Source organism: Camelus dromedarius, chromosome 12, assembly GCF_036321535.1.
Source record: "Camelus dromedarius isolate mCamDro1 chromosome 12, mCamDro1.pat, whole genome shotgun sequence".
Classification (NCBI taxonomy): Eukaryota; Metazoa; Chordata; class Mammalia; order Artiodactyla; family Camelidae; genus Camelus; species Camelus dromedarius.
Genome location: NC_087447.1, coordinates 46,058,455 through 46,081,807, shown reverse-complemented (window position 1 = coordinate 46,081,807; position 23,353 = coordinate 46,058,455). Strand labels below are relative to the sequence as shown.

Genomic DNA, 23,353 nt, shown 5'->3' with positions numbered 1-23,353 from the left:
TTTCTTCTCGGGCAATGAAGACGTGAAGGGGTGGCAAGGGCTTCCCCCTATCCTGCCAGGAGGCAGTTTGTGAGGTCTTCGAGGTCCCTTAGGATGGCAGGGACCTTGGGCTGCTGGGCCCCAGTGAGTGTGCACTCACTTGAGTTCGGTGCGGTCCTGATGAGATGCAGCTAAAGCTGGCTCTCCCCTTCAGGCACAGGTCTATTTATAACGCTGCCCATGAAGCCCATGGGGACAGGCTGTGGTAATATGGACTGAGGACCCTGGGGCTTGGCAGATAGGGTGTAGTATCTTCATGGCCACTTGTGTGTCACTCCCATGGGCTTCCCCTATTTCAGTCTCGGGGTGGGGGGCCAGGCAATCACCAACGGCCCGCTGCCTCTGCCGCCACTCCCACACTTGCTCATGTAGGATTGTCACCAGTCTGTGTCCGCTCCTCCAAGTAACTCAAATGCCCTGTTAGCCACAGTGATGAGTGTTTTTTCTCATTAGCCACTTTGCTAGACACAACAGTCAACGTGAGTATAGTTACATCCTCGGGCTCTAGGAGTTCACATCCTTTTCACCCAGATGAGTACTCAAAATAGTTCAAAATAAGTTCATGCACTTCCTCAACTTTTCTTTTCCCAGATTTTCTTTCAGCTAATGCAACAGACCTTGAGGTAGGGAAGCCACTGTTCATTGCACCTGTGTTACAGATAAAGAACACATGACACAGAGGCTCTGTGCTTAGATCACATAGTTAATGAGTGATAATACTGCTCAGAGAACCCGGTATTCTGACTATTCATTCACATTCGACAAATATTTATCAAGCGCCTACAATGTAATGAGAAAAACAGACACCACACACACAAATCCCCACCCTCTTGGAGTGTTCTGGTAAGGAAGACAGACAGTAAATGGAGTTAACATAAAAAGTGAAATAAGATGTTAGGTAGTCTTAAGGAGAAAGAACAAAGGGAAGAAGGAAACAGATGAATATCAAGGGGGTAGCTGAAATTTTAAATGAAGTTGTCAGTGAAGGCTGAGCATACTGAAGACATCTGAGGAGAAGCCAGAGGCAGTGAGACTTATTTCCATGGAGATATCTGACGAAGATCATTCCAGGAAGGAGGAACAGGAAGTACAAAGTTCCTGAGAAGGGGGTGTGCAAGGTGATTTAGAACACCGAGGAGGCCACTGTGCCTCAGGGGAGAGAGCAAGGGCAAGAGTGGTGGGGAGACAGAATCAGGGAGGTAATGGGGAACTGGATCATGTAAGTCTTACAGGACACTGAGGATTTTCACTTGGACTCTGAATTCAAGTAGTGGGACAGCGGCCATGTGTCTACCACTACTCTGGCTTTTAGGAAAGTCTCCAGTTAGTTGTGAACTTGTCCACTTGGGTCAGAGATGACATTTGCTTTGCAATCCCCCCTTCCCCAAGTGTCCAAATTACACACTCCCTTGGAATGGAAGCTTGCTAGTTTCTAGGAATGTTGGACAGGGACAGGGAGGTTAGTGTGGTTGGGGGTGAGGTGGGGGAGGACCATCTGTAGCAGCAGTGTGATTGTCTTGGCTGTCTGGCTTAAGACTGAAGTTCTATCTTCTCTTTCCCAAGTTTGGGACTCTGAGTACTTCATCCTTCTTCTCTAGCTGGAGCCCCTCTTTCTCTTTTTCTCTTCCCTTTCTCCATACCCCATCATATATCATGTATAGAGACAGACAGACAAAAATGCAGTCTGTAAGTTCACATCATCTGAAATTTCACTCATTTTCAGTGGTGAAGAAGACATGCTCCCTGGTCTTGAGAAGTGGGCAGAGTCTGTTGTGGGGAGACTGGTTACAGTAGAGTCTGGGAGGGGATGTCATGAGGAAGACACACTGGTGCTTCAGGGGCACCTGGAAATGACACCAGACAGACTTGAGAAGTCATTAAAAAGTCTCTAAGGAAAGTAATTTCTAAGTCAGAAAGGAGAGCATGAGGGTGCTACAGGTGGAGGCAACAGCTTGTACAAAGGCTTGAGAATGAGGCAGAACAATCAGAGTTAAGGAAATGCCAGTTATTTGTCGTGCCTGGAGCACTGCTTAGAGGGGATGCAGTGAGGCTTGAGAGATAAATAGAGTCAGGCCATCCAGAGATTCTATTATTTTTCAATGTGGCAAGCCTTGGTTTAGGGTCTGGAAGATAGCATAAATGAAACAAAGTCCTTATTCTCAAAGACCTTTCCTTGTAATGGAGACTAGAAAAGAAATAAATAGGTATGTATGTAATATGTTGAGGAGGGGTTGTAAGTGCTAAAAGTTAAAACAAGGTGGGTAAGGAAGAGAGTGAATGCAGGCAGGAATTAGTGGAGAGGTGCTGCTGTCGTTTTTAGTTTTTATAGTGTAAAGGACCCTTTAATGAGAGGACACGTAAACATGGAGCGAGCCTGCATGAAGTGAGGCAGTAAGCCATGTGGGCATCTGGAGAAAGACGTCCCAGGCAGGGAGAACAGCGAGTGCAAAGTCTGAAGGTGAAGCCTGCTGGGTGAGCATAAGGAAATATTTTGGAGGCTAGTGTGGGTGTAGCAGAGTGAATAAAGGGGAGAGTAGTAGGAGATGAAGTCGTGATGATGGAGAACAGTCAGAACACATACATCCTTATAAGAGAGTATAATGACTGTGAATTTTCCCTCAGTAAGACAGGAGGCCACTGGGACATGCTGAACAGAGGAAGTGACACGATCTGTCTTGTGTATAAAAATACTCTAACTACGATGGGGGAACTAGACTGTACTGCAAAGCAAAAGTGGATGAGATGACCAAAAATGAGAATACAACAAAGGAAAAAATAGGTCTGAGAACAAAGTCCTGGACATTACAACATACAAAGATCAGGTCTTTGACGACTGATAATAATTGAGACTGAAAATTTTACTGTTGAATATGTTGAGGATTTTGACATCATCCTTATTATTAAGTGACTGGTACTGTAGTCACTTAATAAATTCCCTGTATAAATGAACGACTACTTCTGCTTCCTTGATGGATCTGAAACCAGCTATAGAGCCTGTCTTTACTGGGTGATACCAACGTGTCATTGAAATATGTCTTTAAAACTCTGAGATTTATTGGATATACCCAGATTGGAAAAAATAATTAAGCTGCTGGATTAAGCCATTACATGAAATATATGCCAGAGCTTTTAAAACTTCTAAGCAAATAACACAAATCGTAATTCTTTTCTAATTCTAGTCATTTTTCAGTTTCTGCTGGGGCAGAAAGCTGATGGAGCAAGGAGAGTATAGCTCAATGGTAGAGTGCGTGCTTAGCATGCACGAGGTCCCAAGTTTGATCCCCCGTACCTCTGTTTAAAAAAACAAAAACAAACAAAGAAAACCTAATTGCCTCCCTCAATCAATCAATCAATCAATCAAAGAAAGTTTATGGAGGGTGAAGAGAAATTCTAGAATATGCTTAGTTGGGAAAGACCATCAGGTAGAAATATATTTGTAAGGTTTAAAGATTTTGTTTTGAGCTTTTCCTCCATAAATTGGTTGAAAATTTCTAGAGGACAGAGTTTTAGTTTTTGTTTGCTTCTTCGATCAAATTATGTCCCCCAGTACAAATTAATTAATGTATAAATATACATTACATTGTATATATATGTTTATATTATATATAAATACAGTATATAGATAATATATATAGTTTATATGCAGCAATACAGCATTAAATTTAAGAGTGGGTGGACCCTGGGGTCAGTTTGCATGGATGTGAACTCTGTCACCTACTAGCTGATTAAGCAAGTTACTTAACACTTGTGTGCTTCAATATTCTCATTGGTAATACAAGTAACTACCTTATGAAGTTGTTTTGAATATAAAATGTGTTTATATATAAAAAACAGAACTATGACCAGTCAAAGGAAATAATAAATGTTAGCTAAAATTATTATTACTGTTAGAAAATAGTACCTATTTCTCAAAAAGGAATGACATTTTCATAATGTGTCATTCTAACTGCTGTGAAGTGGATGAAGTAAGAAGAGAAAGGGTAATGGCAGGATAAACAACAGCTCAGAACAAACAGTGGTTGGGAAGACAACCTCCAGACTTAGAGTTAGGCGGCTCATTCCTCCCATTCTTATGTCTCTCGTCTCTTCATCTGTAAAATACAGGGATCAGTCAAGCTAATTTTCTAAACATATTCCAGCTTTGATTTTAAATATTTGCATCCTTAGCTTCAGCAATCACCAGATTTATTTTTCAATGGGTAGATAATATGACCTGACAGAGACCATCTCTAGAATTCTGTGACTCTACGTGTCTTTGGAATGGAGAATTTTTATCACAGCTTTGCGTATCTGTTTGGTCTTCACACTGTAGATGATGGGGTTCATTACAGGGGGGATCAGCAAGTAAGTGTTAGCAATCATAGTATGTACGTAGGCTGGGACTCGTTTCCCAAATCTGTGAACAAAGGACAGACTGATCAATGGAATATAGAAAACAGCAACAGCCCCAATATGGGAGATGCACATGCTGAAGGCCTTCTTCCTCTCTTCTGGGGATGCGATGCTGAGGACAATCTTAGTAATCAAAACATAAGAAACGGGGATGAGGATTGAGTCCACACCAACGGTAGAGATCATGGCTGTCAACCCGACTGCATTGTTGATCCTGGTGTCTGTGCACGAGAGCTTCATCACATCGGGGTGGAAGCAGTAGGAGTGGTGGAGTACGTGGCTGCGGCAGAAGGACAGTCTTGTAAGAAGTGCTACCATTGGTGTCAGTGTTAGTGTCCCCCTGATGACAATTGCCACTACAATTTGAGTTATTCTGGAGTCAGTTAAAGTGGTGGCATACCTGAGGGGATTAGAGATGGCCACAAATCGATCAAAGGCCATGGCCAACAGCACTGAAGATTCCATGACAGTGAAGAGTTTAATAAAGAACATCTGTGACAAGCAGGCATTAAAGCTGATCTCCCTGGCATTGAACCAGAATATCCCCAACATGGTGACCAGAGTGGATACGGACAAGCCAAGGTCAGTGGTGGACAGCATGGAGAGGAAATAATACATAGGTTCATGAAGGCTGGGCTGGGTGACAATGGCATAGAGAATCAGGCTGTTTCCTGAGAGAGCGATTACATAGAGAAAGCAGAAGGGAGCAGAGATCCAGGTGTGGAATGCTTCCAGCCCAGGAACACCAGTCAGCAGGAAAATAATGGATGAGGATGAGGTATTCTGGAAGTTTGACATGCTGGATTAAAAGTATGGAATTCAAAGATGAAATTTTGGAACAATCAAGAAAACCTACATTCAAAAAATGAATCCAATTACAAATAATTTTATTCAACCAAAAACTAACGAAAGATGAGTATCTAGATACTATATGAATATGAGTGGCTCATTTAAATTTATAAAATAATTGTAAGATGTCAACTGCTGTAGTAGGTACCTTCAAAAAATGTTTTTAGTTTTGCATTTGCTCCTGCCCACAATTTTTCTTCCCTGAGGCCCTTTCCTGGTAGCTAGGTTTATACTATGTGATCTTTCTTCCTATTTCTTTAACCAGTGATAACTGGACTAAGAAAAGACACTTTACTCAAATTTGGCCAATCATATTCCATCCTCTCTGGAGTATTCAAAGTGTGATAAAGAGGTAGCAGGTTAGTTTTTCTGTATAGCTGGGATCAGAGAAAAATAGACTGGGGTTATGGGATGGCAATAGTACACTGGCCATGAAAACAGAAAGTAGAGAAATTTGCAGGTAATTTGGGAAGCCAGAAAATACTGAGAATGAGATACTTATAATGCAAATCAACACTTATGAAGTGACAATAAATGGCTCAGGCACCAGCGCAGTCATGTGCAGGTGCCTACAGTATCTAATCTTTAAAGTCACCTGGCAGTACAGCACCTGAGGTTACAGTTGCGAGAGATGGAGAATGAGACATCTACAGAGGTCTCTGCTCCCCACTTGATATAACGTGCTGTCATGTTCAAATGTATTCTTTCTTCAGTACGCTTGGAGACTAGTTTTTCTCCAGAACACAGTTTCTCCATTTTGTTAAGACATACTTCTCAGGACATACCTAACAGAATGTTATTGTTTTGCTTTGGAGGGGGATATATAACTTTATTGCAAACAGCATATTTCTTTTTTCCTTTAGCAGAGAATTGTAGACTAGGCAGATGGGTCTGTATGAGTGGGAAGAGGGGATCCGGGGGAAAACAGAGATTGGGGCTATAGCTGAAGAGGGCTCAACCAGTAAGAAGTATTCAATGCTAAGGTAACTGTTCCTCAGGGGAACCTAACTGTTTCCAGACCACATGACTTCATTCAAAGCGCCATCTCAAAAATTCCCTAAATAAGTCTCTTACTTTTAAAGAATTAGAAAAATTTTAATTCAAATTAATGGGAAATAAGAGAAAAAATAAATCAGTGAACTGAGTTGACCAAATAAGTGAACTATAACTTCAGCATCTCCAGTTTAGAGTAATGAGAGTATCCTCAGAGAAACAATGAAATTACTGTCAGAAATGCATTATCAAACCTCAACATAGAAAGAAGAGCTAACAGAAAGGGAACATTTAATAAGAAAAGGAGCATTTTTTGACACTGCTTCCAATGCTTGTTTATTGAGTGTCATGAATTCAACCAACATTACATAGGAACAAAGCAGATATAGTCTTGCCCAACTGGCATGCATTTCCAATTAATTGTGAAAGTTTGGTAAGTTGATAAGGTTGATAAGGTGAAAGGCTGATAAGTTCTATTAGTGATTTCATAAATAGATTGATTTCTGAAAAACATTTTTAGTAGCTCTACTTAGTCTTTTGAAAATAATGTTGATCAGAAAGATACACTAAAAATCTAGTAAGTAAATGATACTTAAGCTAATACAAAATAATGGATTCACTGCTCACTTTCCACAAGTCTTTGACCTGTTTATTTATTATTAATTCACAGAACCTGGGACTCAGTTCTTAAAGTTACCAGCTTCTGGGGATTACTGGGAGGCAGGGTAATTACGAAAAAGGGAGCATTTCAATTCTGTGTACAAAAAGTCTGGGGTATTTGAAGAAGCCTTTCCCAGGAAATCAGTGCTTGAAAGATTGCTACGTTTTGGGTAAGTCGAGGTGAAAAATTCAGGGCTTTTCAAATGGCATATGTGAAAGTGTTGAGCTAGAATGTACTTATAATATGTCTTCCTTGACTCTTGCCTTACACTCTCAGAGACATTTAGCAAGCACCTACTCTGTGCATGGCGCTGTGCTAAAAGCTAAGACAACACAAACAAAAGCCCTCTTAAAGAGTTTATAATCAAGTAAGGGAGAAAGAATGGTACTGTTTATAAATAACTTCAATATCCAGTGTATAATGATGAATAAAAAGTTATGGGAATGCAGAAGGCCTTCATATATGTCAGTTTTTCCTGTCACAATGACTTTCATGATCATATGTAATGACTGAGTTGTAATTTTTGCCACTGAGTTCTGGGAAACTATGTAAGAGAGCAGTTTAAAAAACTGCTGTCTGAACAATTTCTCTTTCATCTTAACTTCTTCATGGCTCTGCTTACATTATTGCATCAAACAATTTATTCATTGCTTATTGTCATACTTTTTGTCAGTTTTTAAAATTCCTTTTGTTGCTGAGTGATTGGAAGAAAAGTACAGGTTGAAATGATCTATGCTGAGCTGGCAGAAGAGAGCTCCCTCAAATTCCTTCCTCTCCATTGGTCTACAACCATGAATACCTTCCTGCACCCCTTCATCATCCATGCTGGGCTCAGACACAGGGTTTACTTTATTCCTTTTCATAGCCGATAACACCATCTAAGCTCTTGATCATTCATCGAAAACACTTTGTTCATTTCAACATCAACTGGGAGCTCACTGTGTATTGTGTCAGCACGGAGGGTATGAAGCAAGTCAGATGACAGTGGTCTGGAGCCTGAGACAATCAGAGAGATGGTCAGGACCTCACCTTTGTAAGGCTGAAAACCTTGTCTTTAGTAAGAGCCTGGTGACCCTTATGCAAATGAAAAATGAAAAATTACCAATGTTGAAACCCTAACTACATGCCAGGAACTGTATTAGGCACAACACGTATCAGAGGAATCAGAGACAAGAAATGCTGCTAGTTGTAGAGTGCACAAGGATGAAACATTCCTAAATGATAGTTAAGACAGAAATAGTGTGGAGTGACAGATTCTGAGTGCATATATACATGAATGTGTTTGGCTGTGTGTTGAGAGGAATTAGTTCCAAGAAATCTTAACAGAGTAGGTGAATTATAACTGTGTAAAGTTTGATGGGTGAGTATGAGTTCACAAGGATGGAAAGCAGGAAAGAGGTATTTTTGAGGTAGAAATGACATGAGCAGAGGCTGAATGGAATAATAACAACTCAATCTGTTAGATGACCACAGAAAATCATTGTGCTGGAGCCTTAAATGTGAAGCTGGGTGCTGTGGAGGTGAAACAAGAGAGGCCAGGGTGTGCGAGCCCAGGGCATGAAGATCTTGAAATTCCACGGAAAGGATAAGGAACTTAGATTTTAGTTTTAGAACATCAAAAGTCAAGCATTTCCAAATATTTTACGAGTAAGTAAATAAATCATTCTTCATCTTGTCTAATTTAACTCCAACAAAATTCCTTTCCTTCTTTAGTATCTTATTTAGTACCATTGACTCTCTTTCTGAAATCTACAGTACTTGAGTTCTACCCCATCTTGTTAATGAAAGCTTCCTACACTTTTACATAGATATTTTCAACACATCCAATTCAACCAAGATTTATTGAATATCTTTCATAATTGGCCATTGTGCTTAGCTAGTGAGGGAAATAAGACATAAACGCTGTTTCTCCCCCAATTTCCTGCCATATATTTTATAATGAAAAAAATGTACTTTGAGGGATAGTCTGCTTTTGCTTATTATTTCTTCACCTTCAGCAGCAAGCTGGATTCTTTCTCTAATAACTGTCAGAGCATTCTCCAGCTGATGTCACCAAGTCCAAAAGTTTATTTTCAGATTTGTTTTCCTCTCCTTCATCAGAAATTTTTACAGTGTTGACCACCTCCCTCTTTGAAACTTTCTCCTTTATTAGCTTCAATGACAGTAATTCTGTAGGTTTCTCCCCTGTTTATCGAATAATATTCTTGTTCTTTGTCTTTCAATTGTGATGTTCTTTGGGAGTCTGTTTTTCTTCCAAGAAGTTTCTCTTCTTTCTTGCTCTCCATATATTCTCCTTGGGATATATTTGTTATTCCCATGGCTTTAAATAGCACTTAGACCCAGATGATTCACAAACCTGAAATCTAATTATGGCTTCTCCTGAGTTCTATATTTCAAAAGTTAATGCAATCTTTGAAGCTGTGGCAAGATTTCTAGGCTTAAACTTGAAGGCAGTAATGAATCATGGAACTAGAGTGAAGCAATCAAATTGACGATTCATAAAAATAACTGGTAGCAGTTAGGAGAACCAATCAAAGCTCTCTCCTTAGTGCCAGTGAATAAAAAGTGAATAAACTACCCCCGAGGGGCATCTCCACTCATATACTCTCAGACACCTCAACCTCAATAGGAACAAACAGAATTCCTCCCATTCCAAACCTGGCTCTCCCCTCCATGCTTCATTTGTTGTTAAATGACATCAATTTGTAGCAAATCATCTACTTAGAATTGCGTCCCTCATGTACACACACTTCACACACTTCTCTCCCTCTCTTTCATCCCCTACACACACATAGTCATTAAATTTGTATTGATTCTGCTACTGAAATGTCAGAAACTAGAACCTTCAGGAGACCTATATATGAAGGCTAAGTAATTGCATTCTGGTTGGTAGTGGGTCCTTGTAGCTGTATTTCATTACACTTTTGTTAAATTTCATTATACTTTTGCTCAAGAATAAAGGAGAACTAATGGGTATTATTAGGGGAAGCACAAAAATTCCCCCAAGCTACTCTTTTGTGCAGCCATCACCAATGAATCTGTTCAATCCATCCTCTCCAATTCCTGTACAACCTTCATTTTCTCATAAGCTATAGTCTCTCAACTAATTTTCTGGTCCACTTAGACCACAGTGATGCTCTTCTCTCATTGCACTGCCATGAACTGTAGCTTGTGGCTATGTCTTTAACTGCTGAATTAGACCATTTGGCATTATCAACATTGTCCTAGCCATTGTCAATGGTATGGCTCTGGTATGTGTGATTGATGTGGGTTCAGATCCTTGCTCAAACACTAACTAGTTTTGAGACCTTGTACAGTGATAATAACAAGAAGTATTACTCATAATAATAGCTACCATTTATTGGAATTTGTTCTATGAATGTTACTTTGCTAAGACCTTTATAAACATTCTATCTTTTCATTCTTACTACAGTACCAGGTGGCAAGTATTATTACATTCACTCTAAATTCGCTTTTCTGATAAGGAAATGGAGCATCAGAGAAGTTATGAAACATTCAGGATCACATACAACTAGTGGATACAGTAACTGGGTTTCTAGACCCATTTCTCTTTAATTCCAATGCTCACGCTCTCACAATTGTTTCACTGAAACTTAAAAGTAGTGTAAACTTAGTTTGATTCAGTTTCCTTCTCTATGAGGTAGAATACGCACTGTGCTTAGTTCAGTATCTGGCATGCAGATGTTGAAAACTGTTTTTTTTTTTTTCATTTTTAGTAAGAATCACTGGGCTTAGAAATGGGATTTTCAGCCCCTGAAAACCTCCTCCATTTTCTTGAGCACCAAACTACTAACCATGATAAATATATTAACAATTGATTGTCACTGGACTAACAATGAGATATCCAACCCACACCAGGCAGAAAAAAATGCCCATTCTCTACAGATTTCCAGAGAATAAATAATTCTACAAATTCCACCATTGGCCTCAGCCCACTATCCCACTATCTAATCGAATTCTGCACAGTGTGAGGAAACTTCTCTGTGGGTAAGAAGGTTCAGCTTGTCTGGAGTTGAGCTTTTCCACTGGAAAAAAAAAAAAGATTTTACTTACAAGGCCCATACAGCACTTTTTCTGTCCCTCTCAGGCTGTCTCAGAGCACTGAGGAGGCTTTAGATGCCAGGGGAGCTTATGAGGAGACTTTTTCCAAGCCTTGCTGGAGACAGTGACAGAGCCAAGAGGCCAGTTCCCGGTGCGGGTGTCACTCACTGTGTCTCCAGGGTACGGGGGTTCCCAGAAGACTTCTTTTGCCTCATACTGTCTTTTTATATCTGTTGCATTATGCAATTGCTTGTTGTAGCCATGTGCTTTAGAGGCTGATGTAATTTTTGTCCTTGTGTCCTTTTATTGAAGGACTTACTGTAAAAAGAGTTTTGGGGTATAAGTCACATACCATACATTCCCCCATTTAAAGTGCATGATTTAATAGGTTCTAGTAAATTCAGAGTTGCACAACAACCATCATCACAGTCTAATTTTAGAAAAATTTCATCACCTCCAAAAGAAACCCCAGACCCACCTGCAGTCACTCTGAAGGGGATTTTTAAAACTGAAATATTACAAGAGATTGCTAAAAGGTATTGCCTGTTGTGAGTGTAAGTCACCCTCCACCCGTAACCCTTAGTATCTATCGTTAACAGCAGTCCTGTTTCATCAACCTGCCTGTGCTTCTTCGAAGCCTCTCTTACAACTAAGAAAAAAATAACTTATTGATCTACATATACTCAATAAATATTTCATAGGAGTGTCCTATATTCCAAATATCATGCTAAGTGCTAGAGATAAAAAGAAAAGAATACAACATAGTTCTTACTGTCCAGGGTCTTCTAGTTTAGTGTAGAAAACAGACAGGTTAACTGATAATTACCAACACAGATAGCCAATGATAAGATTATCTCAGAGGTTGCAAGGAGTGCTTGGTGAATACAGCAGACAAAAATCTTAGCGTATCATTTAAGTGGGCAGGAAATAAAGTTTATCTAATTTTTCACTATTCAACCAACTTTCTGTTTTTAAGTCCCAGCCCACAAGGTGGAAGAAAATTAATCACAGTAATCTGGGGCTTTCCCTACTTGTTTTCAAATTTGGAGGATCTTACACCATGCATCCGATGTACATCTGATGTGGGGTGAACACTGCCTCATTTGGCCGTTAGTAACTGGTACCCACAGATTGTTATGGACTGTCCATCTTCTCTATTTATGATGCCTTTAGATCCTCAGATATTTCCAGCATTTCTGGACCATTCTTGAGCATATGGGCCTTAGAATCAACCTCAATTTCTATCTCTTACATTCTGTATACAAGTTATTGGCAAACCACATAAATATCTTTGAAAACATAACCAGAATTTAATCACTCTCCATCACCTCCAAAAAGTGCCTCCCTTATCCGAGTCATAATTATCTGTTATTTGGATAATTTTAGTCATTTCTTAATCATTCTTCCATCCCCACCACCAAGTCTATTTCCCCACAGAAAATGTCTTGGCCTGAATTATTTTATTTTTTATAATGTAACCAAAGCAACAACAGTAATATTTAATTATGCATTCTATGTCCAAGATACTATGTCAAATATTCATGGTAGGCAAGATAATGGCCCCCAAAGACAACCACATCCTACTGCTTGAAATCTGTGAATATGTTACTTTTACATGGCAGAAAGGACTTTGCAGATGTGATTAAAGTTGAAGCTCTTGAAATGGAAGATTATCCTGGATTATCTGGGTGAGTCCAATTTAATCATTTGAGTCCTAAAAAGTGGAGAACCAGAGAGATGGCAGCATGGGAAGGGCTTGATGGCCTGGAAGGTGGTGGAAGGAGACGGTGAGCTACAGAATGTAGGCAGCCTCTACAAAGAGAAAAGGCCAGGGTACTGATCCTCCCCTCGACCTTCTGGAAAAGACTGCTGATGCCTTGATTTTACCTCAATGAGACTCATGTTAGACTTCTGACCTATACAACTAAAATATGATAAATTTGGTAGAAGAATCCGCTATTACTTTGATTTACGCAGTTACCAAAGGTTACAGGGTTTAAGTAATTTACTCTGGTCTCTCAGTTAATAAATGGCACAACTAGTATTCATAGTCTGGGCTAACAAAGACCCTTAAAGGTGTAAAACTTATTTGCTGGAGAATTTTCACGTGACCATTCATCCACCACTAATCCAACAAGCTGTTCTAAACCTATAGCATGCGTGCATGCCTAAGTGCCAGAGTGGATGTTAACATGTTGTCACTTGTGTATGTTTATATTTTGCATATGAAGTTTTGTTCTGTTGTGTCTCCTCACAGTGAACTCCTTGAGACCTTTGAAGACAATTTCTCTAGCAGGCTGGGCAAATTCTAGGGCAGTGACTGCTTTCCCACCAGTCTCAGAAACTATTTGACCATGACCACAATTGTTTTTCCCCTGTACAAAAAAATGATACTTTTCTCTCAGAGTGATAGAGTTACTATAGCAGTATCAAGTGCATTCTTGGCCAGAGCGTGGTGCATTCACATGAGCTGGTGTGCGTACTGGCAAAGCACTGACCCGCACACTGGTGCACATGCTTCCAAAATATGGCCCTTCCCACTGCCCTCCTCTCACGCCAGCCTAGCAGACTTGCAGCTGGCAATTGGATCCAACTTTCTGAAAACCTGAGCAAAACCTCCCTCAATAAAATCAACTGCAACAGGAATATGCAGTTAGCAATGTGTCAATACCAGTAACATTGATCCCAGGAAACATACCAGTCTGGGATGTCACTGGACTTCATATTAATGTTTCCCAAACTTTTACCCAAACAGGAAGAGCAGAATTAGAAACAAAAAAATTGTGCCATAGGTACTTGCAAGAAACTGTTTTTTAGTGTTAAAATTTTCCTACAGTAAACAATAAAATACTCTTACCTATCAAATCAGCAAATATTTTTTAAACATAATACACAGTGTTGTGTTGCTGTGTTAGGGTGTACTAAGCACTACTTTACAATATTTGTATAAACTTTACGGAAGTGAATTTTCTATTATACTATTGCTTTAAAGTGTCCATAATATTCCATTTCTAGAAATTTATCTAAAGGAAAAAAAACATCAGAAATGCAGGCCACGGTTTACGTAGGGGAACACTTACTATGGCATTATTCACACTAGTAAAAATTGTAGGTAATTCTCAATGTGCAGAAATAAAGTATTTATATCCAGTCATAGGGTGTTATGCAACCTTTAAAATTCAGGTGTGTAGCAGCTGATATGGAAGGTCATCCTGAATCAGGAAACGAGAAAGCAGGAATCGGGGCTGAGAGTTTTACAAGGCAGTAAACACTGTAAGTTCTGAAAGAAACAGAGTGTCTGAGACAGCAGCAAGACGCCAGAAGCAAATCGGGTAATCCGGAGCTAATGTACTCAAACTGTAGAAATAAACTTAAAAGCAAGCGAACTATAATAACAACAGCAAAGCCTGGTTGCTGCATCAGTGATTGCTCCATTTAGGCCACTATTCACAAGAAGTATTAAGGTCCTACAAGGCCTAGTGGCCCTCCATGGTCTGGTGAAGGTCTCATTTTCCTCCTGGATTCAGCCATATCAAATTAGTTCTCCCTTGCTGATTTGGCCAACATTAACCATTCAATTTTAGTGGATAAAGAACTGCAGCTCTTCCTCTTTTCTATCAACTTCTTCGGGCTGTTCCTCTTATTCCTATTTATTTCATTCCTCTCTGCTCCCATCATGTCTTGTACATTCTTCCATCAACATTCTTTATTCATTGGTCGTTACAAAAATATCATATGCACACTATACACATTATTGAACGACTGGAGGATGTAACATTGCCCCAGGTATTGCAAAGTCTAGTGGAGGTTACAATTATGTGGGAAATTACAATACTGTTACAACTACTCTAAAGGGGGAATTAATAGAGATTTTTGCTACTAAAAAACTAATAATGCAACCAAGCAGGAACCTGTGGGGCCTTCCCAGGACGGACGCCTACCCCATATCTTCTGCCCTAGCTCCTCTCTGAAGTACCCAGATAATAGAATCTCATATCTATTTCCTGAGTTTTCCAGATGCTAAAAACAATCAAAAAATGGAAGAAGTTAACTTCTTAAGAATCGTGAACACGTGGCCCCCAGACCTTCTGGTGCCTAGGGGTTGATCCTGTTGACCCCCTATTACCTCAACATCAACCAATCACAGAATTATGCACAAGCTGATCACGTATCCTGCAACCCCTCTCCCTTACCTGGTCTTTAAATATGCTTTGCTGAAACCCATCAGGAAGTCTGGAGCCTCTCAGGCATGAGCCACCCCGTCCTTCACAGCTGGCCCTACAATAAACCTTTCTTTGCTCCAAACTCCGACGTTTTAGTTTCTTTGGCCTCACAGTGCATGGGGCACACGAACTTGCATTCAGTAACAATGCAGTAACTTGCCTTCAGTGTTGGCATTACCTGAAAGCTTGTTAAAACTGCAGAACATCAGATGTACTGAATTATATTCTGTATTTTTGCAAGATACCTAAAGGGACTCATGAGACATTCACATTTGAGAAGCACTGATGCAAAGGTGTTGGGACAATCTAGCCCCATTTGATCAAGGGAGGCTAACCAAATATAATTGCTAAAATGAGATTTTAGGAAATGAGAAGAAATCCGCCCCCCTCCCCCAGGGAGCCAAGGATGAGGGTGGGAGAGTCGGGGGTAGAGTGAGGAGACAATAGAAGGTTAAGGAAATGTTGCAGCCACAGGCAACAGCTGTGCTGTTTATCCCATATGAAGGCTGACCACAATATTAGGAAACCATGAAGCAGGACAACTAAAAAACAAACCCCAACAAGACAAAAACAAAGCAAAATTTCTTTTAAAAACAGCACAAACACACCACATTCAGCTTCCATTAAGGTTTCTTTAAATTTGAAATCAGAACATCTAGGAAGAAAAACTATTTTAACACAAATGTAAATTTTATGCCAATATAAAATAAAATTTCTTTTGAATTGCATTTGAGGCAGAATTTCAGAATTAGTAAACATCTTAACACTACCTAGGAGAACAGAATGAGTAGACCAAGAAAAGCACTCCATGTTCAGGGAACTGAAGATGTGTTCAGTAGGGTTGAAGCGAAAAGAGTAGAAAGAGTGCTTTCAGGACTGAACTCTAAATGGGTAGATGACTGCAGAGAAGATATTTAAAATATTCAAGTCCTGGGATAGGTCAATTAGAAAAGACACTCTACCTGTCAGAAGGAACACTGGTTATTATCGCCTTTGTGTATCCACTGATTATTAGACCTGAGCTGATGAATAGCTTAAATCCCTTGGGTTTGTGCTGGAAAAGAGCCTGAGGTTCTACAAACTGTGTTCCATCTGCTGCAGCCCTGCTTATGGACCAAAGCTCTGAAGACTGGAATCCTTAGCAAGACCAGCAGGATTTCCACATTTATATCCCTATCACAGCCTTTTATGCCAAGCAACATATTTAATTAATTATTGTTCTTGAAATTTATCAACCCTCTCAGTTCACCACAAATTGTCAAAGGCTGTACTAAATGGACAAGGCTGAAAGCAACTTCTGAGTTTTCACAATTTAAACAGAAGTTGTCTAACATGGTTAACATCTTCACTACAGTGATAAATATACTGGTGTCAGTTTTAGGCCAGTTATCACAAAAGCCTAGTGGCTTTGTAAGCTAGCAAGGGACACACAAGGTACTCACAAAGTTTTGTGGTCTTTGGTTGTTTTCTCTCTCTCTGTTTTTAATACTTTTTTCTTTAGATACATTTTAGGTTCACAACAAATTGAGTGGACGGTACAGAGATTTCCCATATATTTCCTGTCCCAACACATAAGCATTGTCTCCATATCAACATCCCCCACCAGAGTGCTTCATTTCTTACAACTGATGAACCTACACTGACACATCATTATCACTCAAAGTCCATAGTTTACATTAGGGTTCACTCTTGATGTTGTGTAGTCTACAGTTATGGACCAATGCATAAAAATGACATGTATCCGACATTATAGCACCATACAGAGTATTTTCACTGTCCTAAAAATCCTCTACCTATTAATTCCTCCCTTCCCTCAAACCCTAGTCACTAATCTTTTTATTGTCTCCAATAGTTTGCCTTTTCCAGAATGTCATATAGTTGGAATCATATGGTATGGAGCCTTTTTTTCTGACTTCTTCCAATCAGTAGTAAATATGCATTTCGGTTTCCTTCATGTCTTTTCATGGCTTGGCAGCTAATTTCCCTTTAGCACTGAAAATATTCCATTGTTTATTCATTCACCTACTAACGGGCATCTTGATTGCTTCCAAGTTTTGGCAATTATGAATAAAGCAGCTGTAAACATCCACGTGTAGTTTTTGTGTAGACATAAGTTTTCAACTCTTTTGGGTGTATGTTAAGGAGTACAACTGCTAGATTGTATGGTATGAGTATGTTTAGTTTTGTAAGACCCACCAAACTGGCTTCTAAAGTGGCTGTATCACTTTGTATTCCCATCAACAATAAATGGGATTTCCTGTTGCTCCAAACCCACCCCAGAATATGATGACAATTTTAAGGATTCTGGATATTCTAATAGGTGTAGTGGTATCTCATTGTCTTCATTTCACTTCCTTGATGACATATGTGAAGCATGTTTTCACATGCTTGTTTGCTGAGTTGCTTCTTGTAAGCTGCACAGGGGTAAACTTGCTCTTGAATGAGAACTACAATCATAATCAATCTGCAGAATTCTCCTCGGGGGAAGGCAGAGAAGTTAGACTGAAAAGAAATTGCCTTTCATAGTCTGTTGTTTGAGGCACAAAGGGTTAGCAGGACACAGCTCTATAGAGTTTTCTCCTAGGAATTTGTTTTTCTGCTGGGTAAATGGTTCTCACCTGGCAGCTCCTGGGCTTCTTATAAACTCTCTAAATCTGAGAGTTCTCTCATTCCTGAGAACTGCCTATGAATTCTGGCAAAAGATAATCTCTTCGGAGATGGTTTACAGGGACAGGACTGATCAGACATTGTTTCCCCAGCCTTAGGTCAGAAGACCTTTCTGCTTGTAAGTTTGTTTGGTTGAGATACTCTCTTTTGCTTTAAAAGACTCTTGGCTGCTGCTGCCTGGGATGACTTTCAAAGAGCAGAGGGCAGGATCAAATGACCTTATATTCCAGACCCAAGAAGTCTTCTTCGCATGAGGTCAGTGTTTTAGTGTATTGAAGTCTTTTCTGAATACATCAGGTACTGTATAATCTTCAGATAGCTTATAAAACCAATAGTTTGGAGGAAGTTAGCAAACTCAGTTGTACGTATTAAATAGATTCATATATTATATATATTCATATATCAATTTAAAAACAATTGCTGTATTGCATGTGTTCATTCATTCCAAATTTTAAAAATATTCTTTTTAAATAAGAATTGATAAAGCATACCATTTGAAGTCAGAGAGAATGCTTGGGTTTGCCATTGTTACAGAGATAAATGTGAGAAAGTAACATGATTCTTCTAAGCTTTGGTTTTTCTACTCTTAGCCTCAATGTCCTCATCAGTGAAAGAGAGCTAAAAAATACCCAGTGCATCTGTGGTAGTGATGGGTGTGAAGCTCTGTAGTGGGAGTGATCTATTTACATGTTCTTGGCGGTCTGTTACAAGGATGTTTAAGTCATAGCCCTTGCCTTGGAAGAATTCTCCATGAGGAAGAAAGAGACATTTAAATATAGCTTTCTATGAGTAGTTATTTAATATCTGCTCATTAATTTTAGTGCAAGAACATCCAATAACATTTAGTTTAAGAATAATAGAATTAAAGGGGAAAGCTATTCCTGCCCACAAGCTTTTCTAATAGAGTTCCCTGAATTAGAATAGTTTTACTTTCTTTCCCTTTGATTATACCAGTTGGAAAAAAGATACCCATAAGAAGCTTGTAGAAGAGTGGAAAGAAAGATTCAGAAAATGATGTAAACTGTTTGGCACATAGAAGGCATTCAAATATTATCACCATTGTTAAGGAGAAGGACACTTGGATAAAAGAGCATTGAACTTTAGAGCCTGCTTCTGTTACCGAACCAAATTTGGGTCTGGGTTTTGGTGAAGGAAAGTGCAGTATTTATTGCAGAGTACCAAGCAAGGAGCTCAGAACACCCAAACTCCCCCAATGCATTTCAGCAAAGATTTATAAAGACAAGGTGAGGGCTAGGTGTCCTAGGGCCTGTGATCAGCTCATGCACAATTGTCTGATTGGTTGATGGTGAGGTAATGATGTCACAGGAGTTAATGATCAATCCTTAGGCGCCAGTAAGTCTAGGGGCTACGGGCTCATGTCATCAAGTAGTTAATTTCTTCCATTTGATGGGGTTTCTAGCATCTGTAAACAACTCAGGAAATGTGCGTCAGATACTACTATCTGGGTACTTCACAGAGAATATAAAGCAGAGGATATGGGGAGGGGTCTGTCCCAGGAAGGCCCCACAGGGTCCTGTTCAGTTACAGTTTATGATTTAAATGTCCTTACAACTTCATCCAGAAATATTTGTTTTTTATCACCAGATCTAAGTTTGAGCAAAGTCCAAGTATCAAAGATAAACACCAGATTAATCAGAAAATTGTTAGTTTATCTCCTGTATAAAAATATAACAATATGGTTACATGAACTTTACTTCCAATTTGAAGGGGCCATATATCAGGAACCACAATATATGCCTGATACTAAGTGTCTAGGGTCTATCACACTTATTAGATGCAATTCATTCATTTGTACTCTTAGACACTCTTAGTCCCTGTTGTGCCAGGCATTTTTCCTGTCTCTGAGATGAAAGGTCTGAGAAAAACTGATGAGGTCCTTGCATGTTCCTGGGGGTCATTTGCACCTTAGTGGCCGTGTCTCTGCAGTCTCATTAGGAGGTGCTACTCTGGCTTTTCCTTAAATACTGCTATTCCTTGGGGCCTTTTTTTTTTTTTTTCAGACCTTGCTTCTTTTAGATTTGATTACTCTAGGATATATATATATATATATATATATTAAATATATATATATATATATTTTTTTTTTTTTTTTAACCACTCCTGTGACTTCAACCCAGGCATCAGTTTGACAACTCTCAAGCCTTCCTTTGTTGGGAATGCAAAGGTAAGTACATATTTCAATTCCTGCAAATCCCAGGTGAAAAAGTAAGGCTTGTCTTCTGAGGTCCAAGAGCTGGATCAAACCCATGGGTTTTATTTTGTTATGCATTTCCTCTCAATTCAAAATTTCTAGCCGTTAATTTTTTTCAAAGTCAGTCCTCAAGAGGTTTCCTACATTGAACATTTTTCTCTTCTCAAATGTCCTCTTTATCACATGCCCTGTAACCAATTATTCCCACTCAAGTTGAAGCCACTCCCTGTTCACTCAGGAGCTGGAATGAAACTCGCCAAATTAACCTATACTTAGATATTTTTTTCCCTGAGTCATGTACAGGCCTTCTTGGAATACTAGGTCTAATTCTAACTCTGTTCATGGCACACAGGCATTTTGTCTGTTTTTTTTTTAACGTATTTATTGAAATAATGCATGCATGAATGAGAGAAAGAGGATATGCACATACTTTAAAAACCAAGCATTCTTTCTATAGTTAAAAATTGGGTGTTAGAAAACTTAGGACAAAAACCAGTATAGAGGAACTTCTTTGATCCTCCAGATTCCTTGATCTGGGTGAGTTCATGCTGATATCCTGAAACAGATTGTTCAGTCATATCCTTTGTCTGACTGGAGATGCATCCAGCCTCAGTGAGGCCTTTTGAGGGACCACACCCCCACCTCCAAACCCCTGAATTCATTTTCAATGTCCTTTTGTATATTTGAATATTTTGAATATTAAGAATCTTACTCAGATAATTCTGGTCCAATTATCTGTTAGCTTGCAGTGAATTCCTTTGTTCTTACTAAGTTGACTTAAGCTCTGCTTCTTCAGGGAGAATTCCCCTTAAACATATCAGGTTTACAGCTGCTACTTCAATAAACGCTTTACCAACTATCACCTACTGTAGTCTATTTGCAAAGATTGAATTGGTTCTTTCCTAGTATTTCATTTTTATCAAGAGCTTTTGCATATCTAATTTAAACAGAAGTTTTTTTCCTGTAAAATATTTATTAGTATCTCACTATACTATTTTCATTGGTATGCAAGGACTTTAAACTCTTAAGGACCTCTTCAGGGTTTCTGCCTTGGAAAGTGAGAAGTGAAGAGCAGGGTGAAATGTGTTGTCCTAGATTTGTGCAGGAATGCCCTACCTGCCCATGACCCTAGAATCACAGAAGTGGGACATAACTTAGCATTCTCTAATCTAACCTCCTCTTTTATGAATGTATATGAATGCATACTGAAGCCTAGAGATAACAAGTGGGACTTACTGAAACCCAGGTGTCCTCATACAACTTAGTGCTCTGTCTCTTCCCCTAGTTCTAGTTCTTTCAAGATTAACTCCAAATCTAAGAAAGGAATAACTAGGTGTGCACTTCCACTGAAGACCAGGACAAGGTTCACTAGTGATCCTAAACTGTATATGTAGAAGAGAGTGAAAACATTTCTTCCCTATTTTTTGTAGGAAGTACTCGTCTTCCTAAGGGACATCTACTTCCTTCACTCATCATGCCATCCTTCAACCAGAGCATTTTCTACCCTGCAGTCTTCTTTCTTACTGGCATCCCTGGTTTTGAAACTTACCACGCCTGGATCTCCATCCCATTCTGTTGTCTCTATGCCACTGCCATCTCAGGGAATGGCATGATTTTGTTTGTCATCATCAGTGAGTCGAGCCTTCATGAACCCATGTACTATTTCCTTTCCATGCTGTCCTTCATGGACCTAGGGCTGTGCCTTTCCACATTGGTCACTATGGTGGGTATTTTCTGGTTCAATGCTCGAGAAATCAGCTTTGATGCCTGCATTGGTCAAATGTTCTTTATTCATGGTTTCACATTCATGGAGTCCTCAGTGCTCCTGGCAATGGCCTTTGACCGCTTCATTGCCATCTGTAACCCACTGAGATATGCCACAATCTTAACCAATTCAAGGATCATCAAAGTGGGCTTTGCAGTCGTTATTAGGGGGACAGTAGCTCTTGTGCCTTTACTCCTGCTCCTTAAGCGTCTGTCCTTCTGCCAAAGTCATGTTCTGCACCATTCATACTGTTTCCACCCTGATGTGATGAAGCTTTCATGCACAGACACCAAGATCAACAGTGCATTTGGTCTGGCCATTGTCATCTCTACTGCTGCCTTGGATGCCGTCTTGATTCTCCTCTCCTATGTTCTGATCATCGACGCTGTGCTCAGCATTGCCTCCCCAGAACATCGGAAAAAGGCCTTTGGTACCTGTGTCTCACACATAAGTGCTGTTGCCATCTTCTACATCCCCATGATCAGCTTGTCACTGGTGCACAGATTTGGGAAGAATGCCCCTCCCCTTGTGCATACTCTCATTGCCAATGTTTATCTTCTCATCCCTCCTGTAATGAATCCCATAATCTACAGTGTGAAGACAAAGCAAATTCGTAATACCATGCTCAAAATATTCCTTTCTAAGCTAATTTAGGACATTTTTCAGTGTATTTTTTTTACATTGTCTTCTCTGACTGACATTTGATCATTCACTAATGTGAGTTACCACTATATGCAGAAAAAGTCTGTCTATACATGCTTTCATTCTTCTGATGATCCAGTAACTTACTATTTACAGAGTTCTAGACTGAATTTTTTGAGAACAGGGACTATGTCTTGTGTACCTATAACCCTATCAGACTACTGTATCTGGCGCAGACCAGGACCGTGGTTAAAACATGTCTGCAAAGTGGACAAATTAATTCATAAATTGGAGTCCAAATAGTCTCACCACCTCTAGGGTATGTAGCTATCAAGGTATGTTTGATATAATTTAGATCAGTAGGAAAGTCTAGGTTTTAGTAATTCTTACAGATATTGGTAATGATCGCTATTCCCCAAAATAGATTATTTGTGACTCAGGAACATGGACAACACTAAGCAAGAAGAAATGTGAATTAATTGGGAGTTCAAGATTTGCAGATACTAGCTAATATACATAAAGTAGATTAACAAGTTTATACTGTCTAGCACAGGGAACTATATTCAATATCTTGTAGTAACTCATGGTGAAAAAGAATACGAAAACAAATAAATGTATGTTCCTATATGATTGAAGTATTGTGCTGTACAGCAGAAACTGACACAACATTGTAAACTGACTATACTTCAATAAAAATATATAAAAAAGGATACTTTTCTAAATTTTAAAGTTCATCAGACCCTTTGGTAGATGTACTGATATTTAAGGATCTAATGTCTAGTGATTCATCTTCTAAGTATGTGTGTGCTAGGGGAAAGTGGGCAGGAGCGCAGTGATGTGGTAGTGAC

General features: G+C 39.4%; 2 protein-coding genes across 2 annotated transcripts; one reads left to right on the top strand and one right to left on the bottom strand.

The window, feature by feature from the left end:
• Positions 1–4,284: 4,284 nt before the first annotated feature.
• On the bottom strand, positions 4,285–5,229 carry LOC105098058 (olfactory receptor 51F2). The gene has a single exon (XM_010990678.2). The coding sequence runs from the start codon at positions 5,227–5,229 to the stop codon at positions 4,285–4,287; it is 945 nt and encodes a 314-aa protein (XP_010988980.2).
• Positions 5,230–21,572: 16,343 nt separating this feature from the next.
• LOC105098057 (olfactory receptor 51F2) lies at positions 21,573–22,584 on the top strand. Its single transcript, XM_010990677.2, has one exon. The coding sequence runs from the start codon at positions 21,573–21,575 to the stop codon at positions 22,515–22,517; it is 945 nt and encodes a 314-aa protein (XP_010988979.1). The 3' UTR covers positions 22,518–22,584.
• Positions 22,585–23,353: the final 769 nt, after the last annotated feature.

Excerpts from the sequence above, each read along its gene's own strand:
- LOC105098058 (XM_010990678.2), bottom strand. The coding sequence starts at position 5,229 with ATGTCAAACTTCCAGAATACCTCATCCTCATCCATTATTTTCCTGCTG.
- LOC105098057 (XM_010990677.2), top strand. The coding sequence starts at position 21,573 with ATGCCATCCTTCAACCAGAGCATTTTCTACCCTGCAGTCTTCTTTCTT.